This window comes from Balaenoptera physalus (genome assembly GCF_965194825.1).
Source record: "Balaenoptera physalus genome assembly, chromosome: 14".
Taxonomy (NCBI): domain Eukaryota; kingdom Metazoa; phylum Chordata; class Mammalia; order Artiodactyla; family Balaenopteridae; genus Balaenoptera; species Balaenoptera physalus.
The window spans coordinates 14,100,782-14,118,747 of NC_138893.1; the positions used below are offsets into that span (position 1 = coordinate 14,100,782).

At 44.7% G+C, this 17,966-nt stretch overlaps 1 protein-coding gene across 9 annotated transcripts in view; it reads left to right on the forward strand.

The window, feature by feature from the left end:
- Positions 1–205: 205 nt before the first annotated feature.
- The window catches only part of TTC13 (tetratricopeptide repeat domain 13), a gene marked incomplete at its 5' end in the record, with an annotated part of 69,772 nt that continues 52,011 nt past the window's right edge, over positions 206–17,966 (forward strand). For 8 of the 9 annotated variants that reach the window (XM_082422988.1, XM_082422989.1, XM_082422990.1 and 5 more), the window contains 2 exons: positions 206–473; positions 17,446–17,540. In XM_082422988.1, the coding sequence (XP_082279114.1) occupies positions 206–473; positions 17,446–17,540 (363 nt within the window). Of the gene's footprint in view, positions 474–2,868; positions 3,124–17,445; positions 17,541–17,966 lie in introns of those variants that run through there. The other variant, XM_082422994.1, reaches the window with a different exon arrangement.

The following is a 17,966-nucleotide window of genomic DNA, read 5'->3' on the forward strand; positions in this document are numbered from 1 at the left end:
TTGCGCCGCGCGGTGCTTACCGGGACTCGCAGTCCCAGCACCGAAAAGGGGATCGCAGGCTGGCTGAACTAGGACTACAACTCCCAGGAGGCATTGCCACTCTCCCTCTCCCGCCCCCTCGCCACGGCCCACCTGCCAGCCGCAGGTTCAGGCTGGGAGGCCGCAGAGCGCGGCGAGGGCCGCTGCACATGCGCCCTGAGGGAAGATGGCACCTGCCGGCTGCTGGTGCTGCGGCTGCTGGGGCGGCGCTGTGGCCGCCGCGGGCGCCGCCCGGCGAGTCTTGGTTCTGCTGCTGCTGCTGGGGGTTCTATCCAACGGGCCGCGACCGGGCGCCCTAGCCACCGAGCACTACTCGCCGCTGTCCCTGCTCAAGCAGGAGCTGCAGCACCGGCAGCAGCAGGAGGCCCCGGCGGGCGGCGGCTGCAGCCCGCAGTCCGGGGACTGGGGGGACCAGTACTCTGCCGAGTGCGGCGGTGAGTGGGCGGCGGCGGCGGTGGGCGGGCGTCCGGGTTGCCGCGGAGCGCCGGCGCGGCGGGTCCGGGGGCTGCGGGCCTCGGGGCCGATGTGTGGGCAGCCCGGGCCTCTCCGGCACCGGCCGCGGCGTGTGCCCCTTGGGGAGCCGGCTCCGCGAAGTGTCACGCCGGGGCCGCTTCCCGCCGTTCACACCCACGCCGCTGCGCGCCCTCCTCCCGAGGCCGCCTCGGGGAGAGCGGTGAATAGTGAAAAGAGCTGACAGCATGCCCTCGAGGCCAGGGCGGCCTCTCTGCAGCCCTAGCAACTTTTGAGAGGGTGGAGGAGGAGATGGCAGGTGGCCCGGGGCAGCCCCAGTCCCTGCTCTGGCCCCCGCGGGTGCTGTGGGAGCGAGGGAGGGAACGACGGACAAAGAGGACCGGACCCGCGCCCGGAGCCGGGGTGTCTGGCCCATCTTAGGCCTGGAAATCAGGTTTCCTGATCTCCCGATTGACGTATTGTATTAAATATAGCCTGTACAAATTTGATCCCTGGGAAGAAAGGAGGGAACAAAAGAGTAACCCCGTTTAATCTGTTCATTGACATCTTGCTTCCAGTTGTTTTAAGATTGACCTGTGATCTGTCAGGTGTCTCCCAGAGAGTCAAAAGGGCCCTGCGGGCCTGTGTATGTCAGAGCTGTGTGTGTGTTGGAATTGGGCCAGTTCATTAAGATTGGGCGCTGTTGGCCTCAGTTTAAGGCCCTGAGCAGATTCCTCAGGGGCAAGGTAGATACGTACATTTTTCGTTTTGAAGGTCTGTAGTGGGTCTTTTTACTCTTTAATCCCCTCCCTTGTCCTTTCCCTTTTCTCTTGCCTGAGTTCCCTTAAGGCTTGCTTTTGAAACGTCCGCGTCTACCTAACTCACTAGGAGCTTGCTGCTTGCTTTTATGGCCTGACAGCAGTCTAGCATTGTGTACCTGGGGAGACAATAAGTGTTTTTTGGTTGAGATGAAATGTCGAGATTAGCACAGTCTGATTTCCTTTCAGCACAATCTGACTTCCTTGAGGACGTCTCGCTCGCCGAGGGCTATGTGACTTCTGTATTTGGAAGTAAGCCGTGGCTGTTAACAGCATGAATGACACGGCCAGCACTGCACAGTGGAGAGAGAATGGCTTTTACCTCTGTCACTTTCTGTGACTCTGAGCAGGTTAATTGCCTGTCTTTGCAGAATTGCCTCCTCTGTAAATTGAAGACACTGTTCCCTGACTACAGGGTTTTATTTTCTTCACAAGGATGCTGTGAGGGAAATGGGAAATCGCGATCGTACACGTACGCAGGTGCCTGCTGCGTGCCCTGTGCTGTTGTAACAGCTTTAGGTTGGTTAGGCAATACTCTTAGCCTGTCAGAGCGCTGGTAACGACATCATTGGATGCTAGCTCCTTTTCCCAGAGGAGAAAACTGAGGCACAGTGAAATCATCACTTTCCTGAGGGCCCACAGCTGGAAGGCGAGGAGCCCAGGTGGTCAGACTCCAGACGACATTTGCCTGAAATGCTCAGTGTTTATAGTTAGGGAAAAAACATCTGTAATATTTACAAGCATATAGTAGGTAGCGTGTAAATCCTCCTTTCCTTTCCCTCCTATATTCACGTGTTGCTCACTGGGTAAAGGAGACCCAGATTCTAGGCGATGAAAGAGACAAATTATGAAATCAATTGATATTATTGATATCGGTGGTTCATTTCACTGTGTAACATCAGGCTTACGCCAATGGTTAAGAGTCCTTGTCTGAGCCACCTCTGACTTGTATTATGCTTTTCGCCCAAATAATGATAAATGTAGGTTTTCAGAACCAGGGCGTTTGGAGGAATCCTGTTCAGCCTCCGTTCCCTCACATATGGAGACCATAATCTAATGTTCTCTGCTTCAGAGGATGAACACTGTATTATGAAGCTTTAAGCATCATTTATTTAAATGTTTCAGTAACCCTCCATGTAGTACTTATTTTCTTAGTTTGGAATTAAAAACGTGCTGTTGAAAATCGGTGACACGTCTTCCAGGCAGCCTTCCCTGGGCTGACATGAGTGTCCCAGTAGCTGCCGACAGGTGCTGAAGTGGCTTTGCTGCTCCTGCTGTCACCTCAGGAAATGATTCCCAGGGTCAACTGCTTCTGCTACTTGGGTCTCCAGGTGTTGCCCTTAGCTTTGCTGGCTGCAGTGTGTGACAAAAGCCGTCTCTTTTGTGGTAGAAACTCACCCACGTGTCTCTTATTTCTCCTTCCTTGTCCTAGACAGCCAGGTAGAAGCAAGTGAGACCCGCCTCAGCCCCTCTCTGTTCCAGGAAGAACAGCAATTCAGGATTTACAACGAGCCAGATTGTAGCCTGAGGGGCTCATGCTCTGCATCCGGAGCCCCCGTATGATCAGCATTAGGGTCTAAGCAAGTGCCAGGATCCAGAACCAATCAGTTATTCAGAATCAAGCCCTGCCCTCACCAGCTATTAATCACGTCACTGTCGCTGCTGGCTCATCCAGCGCAAGCCTCTCCAAATCCAGCCAGCCCCTATTCAGAGGGCAGCCGCGGCTGCACGGCCACTTTGCGGAAGCCTTCCCCCTGCTTTGGGGTATAAATGACTGGGCTGATGCCTGCGTGGGTCTGCATCTGCACACCTTCAGGTGAGCTGGTATGTATTCTCTTAAGGCAGAACCTCCAGCGATTGTAGGGCCGAAGAGAACGGCTGGTGGGAGCTGTCGGGACAGCAAAATGGCAGGGAGCAGCCCCAGGGAGCAGCCTCGGGGCCCAGCTGCCCAGACGACAAGCACGGGTGATCTCAGTGCCACGGACCTCAGCCCGGCTTTCCTGTCCCCCAGCCCCCCTTCAGCTTTTTCTCCTCTAGCACGTTTTTACATTTCGCTTTTTATTTGAAAAGCATGTGTAACCACAGACTTGTGATATTCTGTTTTGCCGTGGTGAAAATTACCTTGCTCTTTTAAAAACACGAACACTGTAATGTACATATTTTTCAAATAAAAGTAAATGTTCCCTCCCTTCCTTGTTATCTTTGCCCTGCTTGTAGTTTGGAACTGTGGGAAGCAATAAGGAACAGAAGTTTTGCCCTGATTCTTTCCCTCGGTTTTATCCTTGTCAAGACGGCGTCCTTATTTCACACAGTACTTGACACTGAAGTAGGTACTGTTTTTGTCTCCATTTTATGTAAGGGGAAACTGAAGCAAAGAGAAGTTAAGAATGGTCACACAGTAGAGAGTCGAGCCAGGATTTGAACCTGGCCTCCCGACCGTTTGTGAACTTCCCGTCAGTAATATTTGCGTGTTAGTATAATTTCTTACTAATATAATTGATAAAGTCCTGTGCCCTTAAGCTTTGTTTGTTGCAAGTTATAGTCTTCGGTAACTTGTTCTGGAATTTTATGTTTACATTATGTGCAAGGATGCCCCATTGAACTTAATACTTGAACCGTAGCAGGGACTGGATCTGTTCTTTTTTTTTTTTAAGATTTATTTATTATTTATTTTTTTATTTTATTTACTTTGGCTGTGTCGGGTCTTAGTTGCAGCATGTGGGATCTTTGTCGAGGCGTGCGGGATCTTTCATTGCGGTGTGTGGGCTCTTCATTCTGGTGCGTGGGCTTCTCTCTAGTTGCAGCGGCGTGTGGGTTTTCTCTTCTCTAGTTGTGGCACGCAGGCTCCAGGGCGCATGGGCTCTGTAGTTTGCAACACGCAGGCTCTCTAGTTGAGGCACGCGGGCTCAGTAGTTGTGGCACACGGGCTTAGTTACCCCGCAGCATGTGGGACCTTAGTAGCCTGACCAGGGATCGCACCTGCGTCCCTTGCATTACAAGGTGGATTCTTTACTACTGGACCACGAGGGAAGTCCCTGGATCTGGTCTTTAACTGAAAACCTGTTTGTGTGCTTCCTAGATTCTACTCAGTGTTGTAGACCCTGGGGTTACAGCATGGTCGGCTGAATTCCTCAGTGGAGCCTGTGTTCTGGTGGGGGAAGGAGCAGTGTGCCACAGGCCTGGTGATAAGCGCCTTTAGGAATAGAGTGGTGTGGGGATGCTTCTTTGAGAGGTGGCCTGGGAAGGCCTCTGCTAAGGTGACACGAGCAGAGACCCGGATGGAGTGAGGCTTGGAGAGAGAGCTTAGCCATATCTTAATTTGACCCCCTGATGTCACGGATCTGGTAAAGTAAGGTCTAGTTAAGTTGTAACTTGTCCACTGATTCAAGAATTCAGGATTTCTCCTCTGCTCTAACTACCAAAGCTAAGCTGCATCTTATTCCAATTCGTCTGTATTAAATATGTCTTTATGTGTTCTTTACAGATGGTCCACCTGTATTTTAGTTCAAACATATGCATTTCTAGTACTTGTTTCAAAAATACTTTTGTTTTCCTTATTTGAAAATGTATTAATAAGAACTGAATTAATGTGTTTTTCTTTTTTTTTTTTTTTAACTGCCTTCTTGAGGGTTTTTTGTCTGCTCCTAGGTGAGGTAGTTTTGTACTTGATGTCTTTGTGGTCGTTTTCATCTAACTGGTGACATTAGCACTATCCATGCTTAATGCCTCAGTCGAGTTCAATGATTAATTTGCAACCTGAAGTACTTTTCTTTAGTTTGTTGAAATTAACAATCCCAGATTTGAGTTTATTTCATTTTCCCACTGTTCTTTGTGGAGAAGTGTCTGTCCGATTTGGGAGCTTTAACTGCCAGAAAAACAAGGAAGTAGCTGTGAACCTAGCTCTGTGTTTTTGACAAAGTCAGTCAGACTTGAAGAGATTGTCAGTATTCATGGTCTCTCTCTTAACTGAGGAATTGGTTGTTTAAATACATGAAATCGGTCTTATTGTTCACAGCCTTAAATTACTGCTGTGTCTTAGAGGTGGTGAGGAATCAATAGAGGGAAACGTCTATAATGAGAGCCGTTTCCTCTTTTGCTCTGGCTGCGGGGAAGTTAAGAGCCAAGTTTTTTATGCTCAGTTACGGCAGCTGTGGTAACCCTTACTGTTAGTGTATTTGCTTGATCCTTTTTCCCCTTGGCCCTGATTTTCTGCGTTAGTTATCATACACAGTTTTGTGGCAGATCTCTTCTGATCTTTTCAAGGCATACACAGTAAATTTGACAGTGTAAAGGAGCTAGCTTATTTTGAGCACAGAGACTGAGGCACAGAGTGATGAAGAGATTCCTGTATTGTTACCTCAACCAGCCCAGACGACTGATCACTGGGAGGGTGAACAGCATTTTTCAGAAAGTCATCTGATTTAGGGGTGGCTCTTTGTCGTGAGAGCCCTAGGAAGCTGATAGCCCATGGTATTTGCATACTCGTTAGCTTCTTCCTGTAGCTATGTGGTCGTTAAGAATTACATTTACCTTTTACAAGTTTCTGTGCACTGGTAGATGTGTTCAGCTTTGGGTGACAGAGGTTAATTCTTTTCCCCTCTGGATGAGGGCAAAAGATATGTGGCCTGGGTTTTTAAACCTACCTACGTGGAGCATACTACAGGAAGTGGCGGAGTACTTTCTGTATAAAAACTTTTCAAGGAGTCTCTTTTACAGCCTGTAGAGACAGCTTGGCTTCTTTGCACTTAATAGATACTGGCCTGACTGACCAACTTACAAAGCATCCCCTTTTCACAGTGTAGTGTTTTAAAGAGGTCATCTTATCTTTTTGTTTGGGTTTGTTATCTTGCAGATAGAATAAGTACAAAATTTATTCAAGTAACAGAATTTTAATACTTTTCACTTCGGGTTAATGCTCTCCAACATTTTCCTTCTGCTGTCTTTTTAATTTTTACTCTTTATTGAAATATGACATATGCAGAAAAATGTGTGCATCGCAAGTGTAAAGCTCCATACATTTTCACAAACTGAGTAACGCGTGTAACCAGAAAGAACCCCAAATCAATAACTGCTATCTGTTTTTAAGCATGCTAATAAACTCTTATTCTACGTCACCCTTGTTTCATCGGGAAATATTTGCTGTGGCTTCATTTCTGCCTCAGGAACCGGCACAGTGCATAGACTCTGCTCAGGCGCTGGCGTTCTTCACACAGGTACCCGGGGGTCCTGTGTCAGGTGGTCTGTCCTCCGCCTGGCATGGCTTCTGCACGAAAGACCAGTGGACTTCTCTTGTGACTTTTTCCTGCCTGTATCTGGAGTGTTCTAAGTGACACTGTGTTTCCTTGTCTCTAATGGTTTCACATCACTGCCTAGATCTGCTTCAGCTTTCCCAGTAGAGCTTATGATGTCTGACAGTATGTGTGGGCTTATGTGAAAGTCTTCAGTGCTTCAGAGCGCGTGCCACCCTGAGCCTGCAATGCATTTTCAGCGCGCAGTGTATAGCCCCAGGCTAAGTGAGCAGCCTTTGTGGGTAAGGCCCGCTGCCCAGTATGCTGGCGGCGGCACCTGCCATCCTCTTCTGTTCCTGGATCGGCGCCCCATAACTTGCTTCCATGCTTCTTTTTCCATTCTGTGCAGCTGACCAACTCCGTTTCTTTTGGTTTTATACATTCTTTACAAGTACTTTACTTTTATGTGAGTTAATACATCTTCAGTCAAATTACATTCATGTTTTGCTAGAAAGCCGTTCTGTCTCTTTTAAGATGGCTTTTGCAGATCCTTGTTCTAGAGGACTAGTTATATGTTGACTTTATAATCTAATTCTCAGTGGGCAGCCTCTATTTTCAAGTTGTTTTATGATAACTTACACATCTCAGGTACTGATGAATAGTATTTTATTAGAACAGAAGAAGCATATAAATTCTTCAGAGGAGAATTTTCCCTGTTATTACTTTTCCTGTTATTACATTCTAAAGGAAAAGTACCACCTGGGACCATCCAGCAAGGTAATCTACAACCTCCTTGTTACTGAACCGAACTTGAGTCTGCACGCCCACAGCACCGCAAAGCCAGTCTGCTGACGCCGGGCTGTGGTGAAGGAAAGTTCAACGATTATTTGCAGGGCACCAAGCCAGGAGGGCTGGCAGCTGATTCTCAAAAAGTCCAAACTCCCCGATGGCTTTCAGGGAAGGGTTTTAAAGGCAACATTTGGGGTGAGAGTTGTAGCCTGTGGACTTTCTTCTGATTGGTTGGTGGTGAGGAAATAAGGTAATGTTTTGGGGATCTTAATCATCAAGCTTCTGGTTCCAACCAGTCTGGGATCTACAGGCTTGTGATCAGCAGGTAGTCGCCGCCGTCCACCTGGGTGGGGTCTTAGTTTCTGCAGAACAACTCCAAGATACGCATCAGATGGTTATCATCCTTTAGGAGGAACTAGGACTTTTATCGCGGAACTGTTCTTTAAGCTACCATTAACGTTTTTTGCTTGACTGCTTTTCCTTACTTTCTGCATTCCCTCACTTCCCTAATTGGTAACTGCTTGAGTCTGTTCTTTGGAACTCAGGGAAGACCTAGGAGACTAAAGCCTTTTTCCACAAACAAGAAACAGGTGACATGGAGGGGCTTTGGTACCCAGGAGGACCCCACAGGGGTCAACCCTCCTCCCACCCCCACCTTTTCTCTGATACTCCTCAATCTCGAGGGGAGCAGGGAGCAGGATAAGAAAGAGAATAAAGTTTTGGATAGAAAGGTTAATCATGAACTTGACAGGGCAGCTCGGTTTCAGGGGGACCTAGCTTCACCCTCAATAGTGGTTGTCTTACAAATGCAGAAACTGATAAAAGCAAAGTTTCTTGGGTTTTAAGCTCTGAAATATATATCACGTTAAACTTAGTCATGGCTGTTCTCAGATGTACTTGAGAGAAGGAATCTTTTTGTTCATTTTTTATATGTGTTTTATACCTGCATATCTGTGCAAAAACGCTTTTACCAGAATTACTCATTAAAGTCCAGTTATTGACCAAAAAAAAAAAAAAAAAAAGCAAAGGCACTACAAGTTGATGCCGTGTAGCACCTGCTTGACCTTCAGGGAGCTCCTCCAGCCACGGTAATGTGGTCTGCTCTTCCCGGGTTTACCCTACACCTGGGACCAGAATTGTCGATAAATATCTGGCACTTGACTTCCAAGTTCTGGCTCCTCCATGGGAAAAGCCCAGTCATCCTTGTGTTCAGGTGAGCCTGGCCCACCGTCTGTTATACCTGGAGCCAGGTGGTCAAGTGATGAGCACAGAAGCAGCTGTGGAATTCCTTATGAAACATTTTCCTTCGGGGAAACGCAAGCTTTCAGTCAGTTTTCCGTTGCAGGACAGGAATGTGTGACAGACGCATGCTCCTTTCAGTGACACCTCCTCTCCTCTCCTCTCCTCAGCAGGAGGCCATGCTCTCCTCTTATCTGATTGAGAACTTCCACGCTTTCCCACCATTCTAGCTGTCAGCCCGCCCGCAGCCGTACTGATAGCCTTTGCCTGCGGTCCTGTCTCCTTGGAGGACTCGTGGCTTCTGCCTGGTGCAGCGCGCATCTTGAAAAAACAGGCGACGAAGACAGGACCACCGAGTCCTTCCAGCCACCACCTCATCTCTCTGTTCCCTTTTACAGCAGAATTCCTCCGAGAAGATGTTTATATACACTGTCTCAATGTCCTATAGTCAGCTCCTGTCTCTCCACCAGAGATGCTCTTCTTAAAGTCAGCTGTGTGTAAGGTTGAGGGGGAGAAGAAAGAAGTTGGATGGCATTGCTGTAGTAGAGTATTACCAGGACCCCGCTTCGGCAGAATGAGCGGTGACAAATGTGCCGTGTGCCCCTATCGATGGGGTGTCCTAGAGCGCATCTGTGGCGAATCTTCGCTTCATTGTTTCTTCATTTGTGTGACCTTAAACGTGTCCATTAACATTGAGCATCATGCCCCACGTGTACAGTGAGCCCAGGGTATGTTCCACCAGCCTCAGAGAATGGAGGACCAAAAGAAATAATGTCTGTGAAAGTATTTTGAAAGCTGTAAAGTACTATGAAGGCCAAAATAAACTTTAGGAAAGCAGGAAGAAGAAATTTACAAGAAAACCCCGGCAATTTTAGCCTAGATGTATATACTAACATTTAACAATCATTCTGTGAACTGTGGGCATTACGTCTATTCCTCACAGTTGCCCTAAGAGGGTATGTGGTGGTAGTTATTCCTGTTTTACAGATGAGGAAACTGAGGCTAGGAGAAATTAAAGGACTTGCCCAAAGTCAAACAGCCAGCTAGGCATCTAATCTGAGTCAGTCTGGCACCACAGCCTGTGCTCTGAACCCCTCTGTTACTTTGCTGCAGAACTAATTAATTCTGAAGTCAGGGAAAGAGGAGCTTTAAGTAGAAGAGCTGGTTGTTTGAAAATAACGAGTAAAGTTTAGACAATCATCTAGCAAGGGTAATCAAGAAAAATGAGAAGAAACAAATGCAGCTGACCCTTAAACAACATGGGTTTGAACTGTGCAGGTTCACTTTTACATGGATTTTTTTCAGTAGGAGATACTACAGTGCTACACGGTCTGTGTTTGGTGAATCTTCAGTTGTGCAGCTGCGGATTCGGAGGGCTGACTACAAGTTATACGCAGATTTTCAACCGCCTGGAGGACTGGCACCCCTAACCCCCATGTTGTTCAAGGGTCAACTGTATTTGCCTTTAGGAATCCTTATAACTCTCTGTATAGCTTTATGACAAAGATGTAGAACAGTTCAAAGAAATAGGTAGCCCTTTAGAAAAAGGTAGATTATCAAGTTGATTCTCCCTCTGCCTCTTAAATATCTTGTTCCCACCAGGGTCAGCTCTGCTCTTCTCATTAAACTTAAGCTTCCTAAGCTTTCTTAGAGATCCTACCTACATTTCCCGCTTAATCATCTACCATCAGTTAATAATTATCAAATTTATATCCGTAGCTCTTTCTCTGGAATTTCCTAACTACATGCAAGGCAGCTTCCTGGTTTAGCATCTCACGAGCAATTGCTTAAACCCAGAGTTAGCGCTTTACTTCCCTCTAAAAGCCCTCTTTCTCTTAGACTCCCCACTTCAGTTAGGGGCACTACCCCTTTCTAGCTGCACACACGGCAAACAGTGCCTCTTTCCTCTTCCTGTGCCCAATTTTCTCAAAGGCCTGTCCTTTTTCCTTCATATCTCTTTAGACTCTGACCCCGTGTTTTGACCCAGTGGCCTCTGCCTGTGTTGGGACTTTCCTGTTCTGTAACTGGCCATGGCCTCCACCTGGCCTCTCTGCTCCGGTCTCCGGTCCTTCTCTCCCCACTGTCTTTGATCTTTCTTCCTGCTGAAGCTTTCCATGGCATCTTAATACTAAAGAAGAAAGGGAATAAATGAACTGGATACTAAACTTGGGAAACTAGAAGAGGACATACAGGAAACTGCAGGACTAAGAAGAACAAAGCCAGAATAAATGAATTAGAAACAGAGCAACAACGGAATGGATCAATAGACCCAAGAGCTGCTTCTTTAAAAAAGAATAAAATAGATGAATCTGATAAGGCTAACGTGTAAGTAGGGAGCAGATGCAAATGCGCGCAATGAATGAGGGGGTATGTGCACAACTGTAGCGGCTGTTAGAATTTAAGAGACAATGGTGCAGAAATCTCTGCTAATAGGTTAAAAATAAGAAGCAGTAGAGAAATATCCAGGAAGATGATGTAGAAGAAAAAGATCAGATTCTGTAATGTGTTTTGAGACTATTTCTGTAGTAATCACAATGAAATGACTTGTATGACCTGAACAAGGAAGAAAACAGACTTTTCCTAATTTCATGGAAATCTGTAGCATTTAAATACAGCTGGTTGGGTTATTATTTGAAAATAATTGAATCCATAGTGAGTTAAATATTTTTAGATTAAAGAACAAATTTAACCTCCTGTTCCAGACAACTCTAGTTACAACTAGAACAAACTATTTTTGTATCACAGACCTTACCAAACCAGCAAAAAACACTGATGCCAGAATCTGATAAAGTTCGGGGGGAGAAAAGAAAGCTATTAACATAGTTATAAAAATCCTAAGTAAAATATTAGTAAACTGAAGCCAGCAAACAAAAGAATAATCTGCCTTGATCAGTTAGTTTATTCTAGAAGTACAAAAGATGGTTCAACTTTTTAAGGAATTGAATTAATCACCTTGATAGATCAAAGGAGAGAAATCATGATTATCATAAAGAAATATCCAAAATCACTTGATAAATTTCAGCCAGCTTTCCTGATTTAAAATTTTGGGTAAAGCAAAGAGTAGGAGAATTCTTCCTTTATATGGTAAAATACATCGATCTCCACCCTTCCTTTATATGGTAAAATATATCAATCTCAAAATAGGCACATAGAGCAGCTTCCCACTGGATGTTTGTAAATGTCAAAATAGGCACGTAGAGCAGCTTCCCACTGGATGTTTGTAAATGTTAAATTTAAAAGTATTACTGTCAAAAGTTGAGGAAATTCTGGGTCATCAAATGACATGTTAACGTCAGGACTAAGCAGGAGTGCCTTTTATCACTAGTATTATTGAGCACTTTGGGGAGGTTTTGTCCAGTAAAATAAGATGCTAAGTGAGTATAAATATTAAAAAAGACCTTGATATAATTACGTGTAGATGGCTCAGTTATCCACTGTGTAAATGAAGACACTAATAGAGCTGTTAAAAGTTCAGTAATGTGGACAGATGAAATCTTCAGCTCTAGTCAGCTAAGAAGGCAAAAGATTGACAATATGCTGTGTTTCTGCCTGGGCCACTCTCCCAGTTCTGCCAGCCTGCCATGGACCTTCACCTCTTAAGTCCTTAACCTCGCTTAGAGCTGCCTTCACTCTTTCATGGCAGACAGCCAACCAACACCTCCATTGCTTTGCTGGAGGGTGGCCTTTTGCAAAGTGCTTAGGCTGTCTGCCTCGTTTTCCTCTTCTTTAAAATGGGGATTGGAAGGGTGCCTATACATGGTGACTATATCGGTATTAGCTGACGTTACTTGGTCCTCTGGAAGCTTTACCTGAGCGCACACACCTCTTCTCCTGATTATGCTCTAGGTCATGACTCTTAAACTGTTGCATTCTGACATCTTTTTATGTGGCCCTGATTACTGTCAGCTTCCCCCACTGAATGCTGTATACAAGGACTGGGGTCATTTATGGTTTTGACGGCCATTGAGGCTAAGGCCGTGACTGGAGCATAGTAGATGCTCAACAAATAATAGATTCAACCACCGATGAATCTGTGGTTATCAAAAGATTTTTTTTTTTAAGATCACAACCGACTTGAACATGTACATCCTGTATAAAAATTACAAAATTCCACATAGGTTAATAAAAGATTAAATTTTGTAAAGAAGTCAAGTGTTTCTCCCCTCATTAATCTACAATTTTAATACAATTCTAATAAAAGTCATACAGGGCTTTTTGTTTTGGAACCGTAACAAAATGACAAGTTTATCTGAAGGAAGAATGTTTATCCAAATAGCCAAGAAATTTTTTTTTAATACTTATTTATTTATTTATTTTTGGCTGTGCTGGGTCTTCTGTTCGAGTTGGGTTTCTGTGCGAGGGCTTTCTCTAGTTGCGGCGAGTGGGGGCCACTCTTCATCGCGGTGCACAGGCCTCTCACCACCGCGGCCTCTCTTGTTGCGGAGCACAGGCTCCAGACGCGCAGGCTCAGTAGCTGTGGCTCACGGGCCCAGTTGATCCGCGGCATGTGGGATCTTCCCAGACCAGGGCTCGAACCCGCGTCCCCTGCATTAGCAGGCAAATTCTCAACCACTGCACCACCAGGGAAGCCCCCCAAGAAATTTTTTTTAAGAAAAAAGGTGATGAGGCTTTGCTTTTACATTAACATGTATGCACTCATTGTAAGGCTATAGTAATTGAAACAATGATACTGAAGTCAGAATAAACATCATTATAAGGGATTAGAAAGTCTACAAAACAAAACAACAAAATGCAAGTTTATTGTAGAGAAATGAAATTTTATGTCTAAAGTATTAAAATGATATATAATCTCACCAAGTTTAAATTTAAATAATGTAGAAGAAAATGTAAGCATATGGTTAAGTGTTTACATTATATTATGAAGTTAAAAGGGCAGCTTACAAAACAATGTAGCTCATTCAGTTCTCACAACCTCATGATAATGATAGTAGCAAACATTTTTGGAGCTCCTTCTTTGTGTCAGAAACTATACCACATGCTTTACTTATATTTCCTTATTTAAATCTCACAACCACCCCTGTGATGTAGATAATTTATTACTGACCCTGTTTTACAAATGAAGAAACTGAAGATTGAGGAGGCTTAAGTCAGTGGGCAAGAGCTAGTAAGCAGTGGCAGAGAACAGGAATTCAAACCCAGCCACCTGATTTCAGAATTATCACTCTTAATTATACACACCAAAATTTTCATGGTGGTTCTCAGCGCGTGGTGGTATTCTAAGTGACTTTTTAAAAAAATTTATTATTATTATTATTAATTTTATTTATTTATTTATTTATTTATGGCTGTGTTGGGTCTTCGTTTCTGTGCGAGGGCTTTCTCTAGTTGCGGCAAGTGGGGGCCACTCTTCATCGTGGTGCGCGGGCCTCTCACTATCACGGCCTCTCTTGTTGCGGAGCACAGGCTCCAGACACGCAGGCTCACTAGTTGTGGCTCACGGGCATAGTTGCTCCGTGGCATGTGGGATCTTCCCAGACCAGGGCTCGAACCCGTGTCCCCTGCATTGGCAGGCAGATTCTCAACCACTGCGCCACCAGGGAAGCCCCTAAGTGACTTTTATTTACATTTTGTGATTTTTCTGTATTTTCTACAATGACCGTGAATAACTACTATAATTTTTTAGAAATAAATGTCCATGTAGAGATTGAAGAGTCATCTGTCAGAGCTATTGCAGAAGGTAGATGTAAATCATCTCAAAGATTCCTTTAAAAAAAGGAGTCTAGAAACAGATCCCAGTGACTATAATGTGTTATAAAGGTGGCATTCAAATCGATAATTTCATAACTGGTCCTGAGGTTAGAAAGTAGATAATTAGAAATTCTTCTCTAAATCTTAGGCCAGAATAGATCAGATGACTTACAAATTAGCAAAGGATATAAGCAATTTACAAAAGAGATACAAATGGCCAATAAACCAAAAGTTTAATCTTACTAGTACTATTTTCAGATTGGAAAAGATTAAGAATGGCACTCCTCTGAGCAGAGGGAAATAGTGGTGTTATACGCTGCGAATGGGAATGAAATTATTAAGTATTGGGATGGAAATGGAGCAATATATATGGAAAGTCTTAAAATTGTTTACACACTTTGCCTCAGCAATTACATATGTTAGACTGTAGTTTAATTGCCCAGTTGTGTAAATTTGCAAAAAATGTAGGTCAAGGATACTATTGAAAGTATCTGTATTAAGGAAAAAAGAAAGGGCATCCTAATTATTCAATGATAGGGGTATGGTTAAGTTCCATGCAATGGAATACTGTGCAGACATTTAAAATTAAGTAAATGTTTGGACTTCCCTGGTGGCGCAGTGGTCAAGCATCCACCTGCCAATGCAGGGGACGTGGGTTCGAGCCCTGTTCCGGGAAGGTCCCACATGCCGCAAGCAACTAAGCCCATGCGCCACATCTACTGAGCCTGTGCTCTAGAGCCTGCGAGCCACGACTACTGAGCTCACGTGCCGCAACTACTGAAGCCCGCGCGCCTAGGGCCCGTGCTCCGCAACAAGAGAAGCCACCGCAATGAGAAGCCCACGTACCTCAAGGAAGAGTAGCCCCTGCTCGTTGCAACTAGAGAAAGCCTGTGCGCAGCAACGAAGACCCAACACAGCCAAAAATAAAAAAAATTTTTTTTAATTAAAAAAAAAAATCAGTACACCTGAAACTAATATTATAAATCAACTATACTTCAATTACAATAAAAAATAAAATTATGTAGATGTTTATTTATTGAAACTAAAAAGAATTCCATGAAGTGGAGAGATTGTTAGAAGAGAGTACAGCCATGTCTACGTAGTGCTTTGCACAGTACTCAACATGTGGTGAGTTCTCAAATGGTACCTTTTTTAAAAGGTAAGGGAGACAGGTTATTGATGAACGTATATCCAACTGCCTGTCAGCAAGCATTGCTGGTTCTTCATTCTTGTCAGACTAAAGCCTTTCTCTGGGTCCATGACTTCCTAGTCTGACCACTCACCTTCCAAACTCACGTCTTTTATTTTCCAGCACCAACTCCCTCCTCTAGCTAGGGTGGTCTGCTCACTGCCCCTTTGCACTGGCTTGCCTTTGTGTTTCTGTACACCGCTCATTCTGCCTGGACTATCCACTCCCTTTCTGCCCGCCAGTCTGAACCCATCCATCCTTTAAACCCCGCTGTGCCTTGTGAGACGTAACGTTCCGGCTTCAGTCCCTGCTCGCCACCAGGGCTCTTGGATCCATCATGTCCTTCTCCTGTCGTTAGGATACACACGTGTGAGAATTCAGCTAAATTGGTTCACGTGGTTCCCTGAACATAATTTTGTGCTCTTTAATGACTGCTGCCTTAGAGCATATTTTAAAAAATAAGTTGTTGAGGCAGGATTCACATAATGTAAAATCAACCATGTTCAAGTGAACAGTTCAGTGGCATTTAGTACATTGACCAGGTAGTGCAATTACCTCAAAACATTTCCATCACTCCAAAGTAAACTCCCTTGCCCATCAGGCAGTTTCTCTCCATTCCCTCCTTCAACCGCCAAGGTGCATACTGTGTGGATTTGCCTATTCTGGACATTTCATATAAACGGAATCATACAATATGTGACCTTTTGTGTCTAGTTTCTTTCACTTAGTTTTTGTTTTGGAGGTTCTTCCATGTTGTAATATGTATCAGCGCTTCATTCATTTTTTAAAAAATATTTATTTTTGGCTGCGTTGGGTCTTAGTTGCGGCACATGGGATCTTTTGTTGTGGCACGTGGGTTTTCTCTCTCGAGTTGTGGCACACAGGCTCCAGAGCGTGTGGGCTCTGTAGTTGCAGCGTGGGCTCTCTAGTTGTGCCACACGGGCTCAGTAGTTGCGGCGTGCGGCTTCGTTGCCCCGCGGCATGTGGGATCTTAGTTCCCCGACCAGCACTCAAACCCGCGTCCCCTGCATTGGAAGGAAGATTCTCAACCACTGGACCACCAGGGAAGTCCCCACTTCATTCATTTTTAAGGCGGAATAATATTCCACTATATGTATATACCACAATTTGTTTATCTGTTTTCTGTTGATGGACATTTAGGCTGTTTCCACCTTTTGGTTATTGTAAATAGTGCTGCTATGAACATGTGCGTATGTGTGCTTGAGTCCCTGTATTCAGTTCTTTGGGGTACGTACCTAGGAGTGGAATAGCGGGACCAGGTGGTAATTCTATCTTTACTTTTTGAGGAATGAGCCAACTCTACAGTGGCCACACAGTTTTACATCCCCATCAACATTACACAAGGGTTCAGTTTCCCTGCCTCCTTGCCAGCACTTGTGATTTCCCGTTAAAAAAAAAATTATAGCCATCCTAGTGGGTGTAAAGTGGTACCTCCTTGTGGTTTGATTTGCATTCATTAGTTAATAACGATGTAGAGCATCTTTTCATGTACTCAGTGGCTGTTTGTATATCTTTGGAGAGTTGCCGGTTCAAGTCCTTTGCCTGTTTTAAAAACGGGGTTGTCTTTTTCTTGTTGAATTTGAGGAGTTTTTAGATATTCTGGATACTAGATCCTTAGCACATACCTCTTAACATCAGGTCTTCCTGGCTTGGCTTTGTTCCCCTCTTTGTGATTTTTTTTTTTAACCTCTGGGAAATGCTGCCACATAGGAGGTATCCCATGAAAGGATCTTTACAGCTCTGTTCACTGTTGTGAGGACGATCACTGATGCGTGTGTGAGATACTTGGAAACTATAAAGTGTTACCCAGTTGTAGAGGTGGAAGGCAGGATGCCCCTTTTACTGTGTTTTACGCTTGTCCTTGTTTTGAGTTTGTGGATTCCTCACATTGCAATTCATAGTTAAGCACCTAAGAGCCATAAATCTAAGGTGAGGAGAATAACAAAGACTGTTTGCTTTTCAGAGTCATCCTTTTTGAACTTCCATGACTCCGACTGCGAGCCCAAAGGATCACCACCCTGTGACTCTTTGCTTTCCCTCAACACTGAAAAGATTCTGGTATGCATCTTCTATGCCTTCGGTTTCTGTGACCTGAAACATGGTGATACTAGTTCCAAAAGGTGGAGATCGCGTCTGTTTATCAGCTAGGAGTTGAGTCCAGTTGCATAAGATAAAGATAGGTCATCTGGTGTTTAGTCACACTGAATTATTATGTCTTATGAATTGATGGTTGGTCATTCTGGACCTAGGACTCTTTACTTTTAAGTTCCAAGGAATAAAGGAGATCATGGCTGAACCTTATTTCTAGGAGCCTTACGGATTTGAAGGTAGCGTATAATCTTATTTCTCCAGCCTTTGCCTGTGTATCTTTTATATCTATGTTTTTCTAATCAGTACCAACTAAGCTGTACAAGAGACCTCTCCATTCCAGGGATGAGCACCTGGCACTGTGCCAGGTAACGTGCATCTGCCTATCGTGCTAGC